The following is a 663-nucleotide window of genomic DNA, read 5'->3' as shown; positions in this document are numbered from 1 at the left end:
ATTTATATTTATATTTATATTTATATTTATATTTATATTTATATTTATATTAATATTTATATTTATATTTTTATTTTTATTTATTTATATTTATATTTATTTATATTAATATTTATATTTATACAACTGTCTCCTTTTGTATGTATTTGTCTCCTACCTCTGGTTTCTCAAAATCTTCTTCTTCTGTCTCTGCATCCCGCTGCTGCTGCTGCTGCTGCTGCTGCTGCTGCTGCTGCTGCTGCTGCTGCTGCTGCTGCTGTTTTTGTTTATGTTTATTGTTTATAGATAAAACAGCAGTATATAGATCAACAGCAAGGGGGGCGTAGTGATAGGGGTAGAACCAATCGTAGCTGCAGCAGCCGCGAGAGTAATATAAGAAGACCCACTGCAGCCCCTTAATATATTCTGCTGCTGCTGCTGCTGCTGCAGCAGCAACAGTATCAGCAGCAGAAAGATTAAACTTCTCTTTATAATAATCTATACGCCATCTCTCTCTCTCTCTATAGTTTACACCCCCATCAACACCCATATATAACAATGCATGCAGCCCCACCTCTCTGCTGCTGCTCAGCTTCTCTTGCATGCGGGCCCTAAACAAATCTACATCTTCCTCCCACTTGCTGCCTCTTGCTGCTGCTCCTGCTGCTGCTCCTGCTGCTGCTC

General features: G+C 39.2%; 1 protein-coding gene across 1 annotated transcript in view; it reads right to left on the bottom strand.

Moving 5' to 3' along the window:
• Positions 1–590: 590 nt before the first annotated feature.
• The window catches only part of EMH_0039530 (exoribonuclease, putative), a gene marked incomplete at both ends in the record, with an annotated part of 1,140 nt that continues 1,067 nt past the window's right edge, over positions 591–663 (bottom strand). The window contains one exon of the mRNA XM_013495412.1: positions 591–663. Coding sequence (XP_013350866.1) covers positions 591–663 — 73 coding nt within the window.

The sequence above is a fragment of the Eimeria mitis genome, genomic scaffold (genome assembly GCF_000499745.2).
Source record: "Eimeria mitis Houghton genomic scaffold, Emh_scaff1560, whole genome shotgun sequence".
Lineage (NCBI taxonomy): Eukaryota > Apicomplexa > Conoidasida > Eucoccidiorida > Eimeriidae > Eimeria > Eimeria mitis.
The sequence above is the reverse complement of the archived record's forward strand: the minus strand, read 5'-3'. Positions and strand labels throughout refer to the sequence as shown.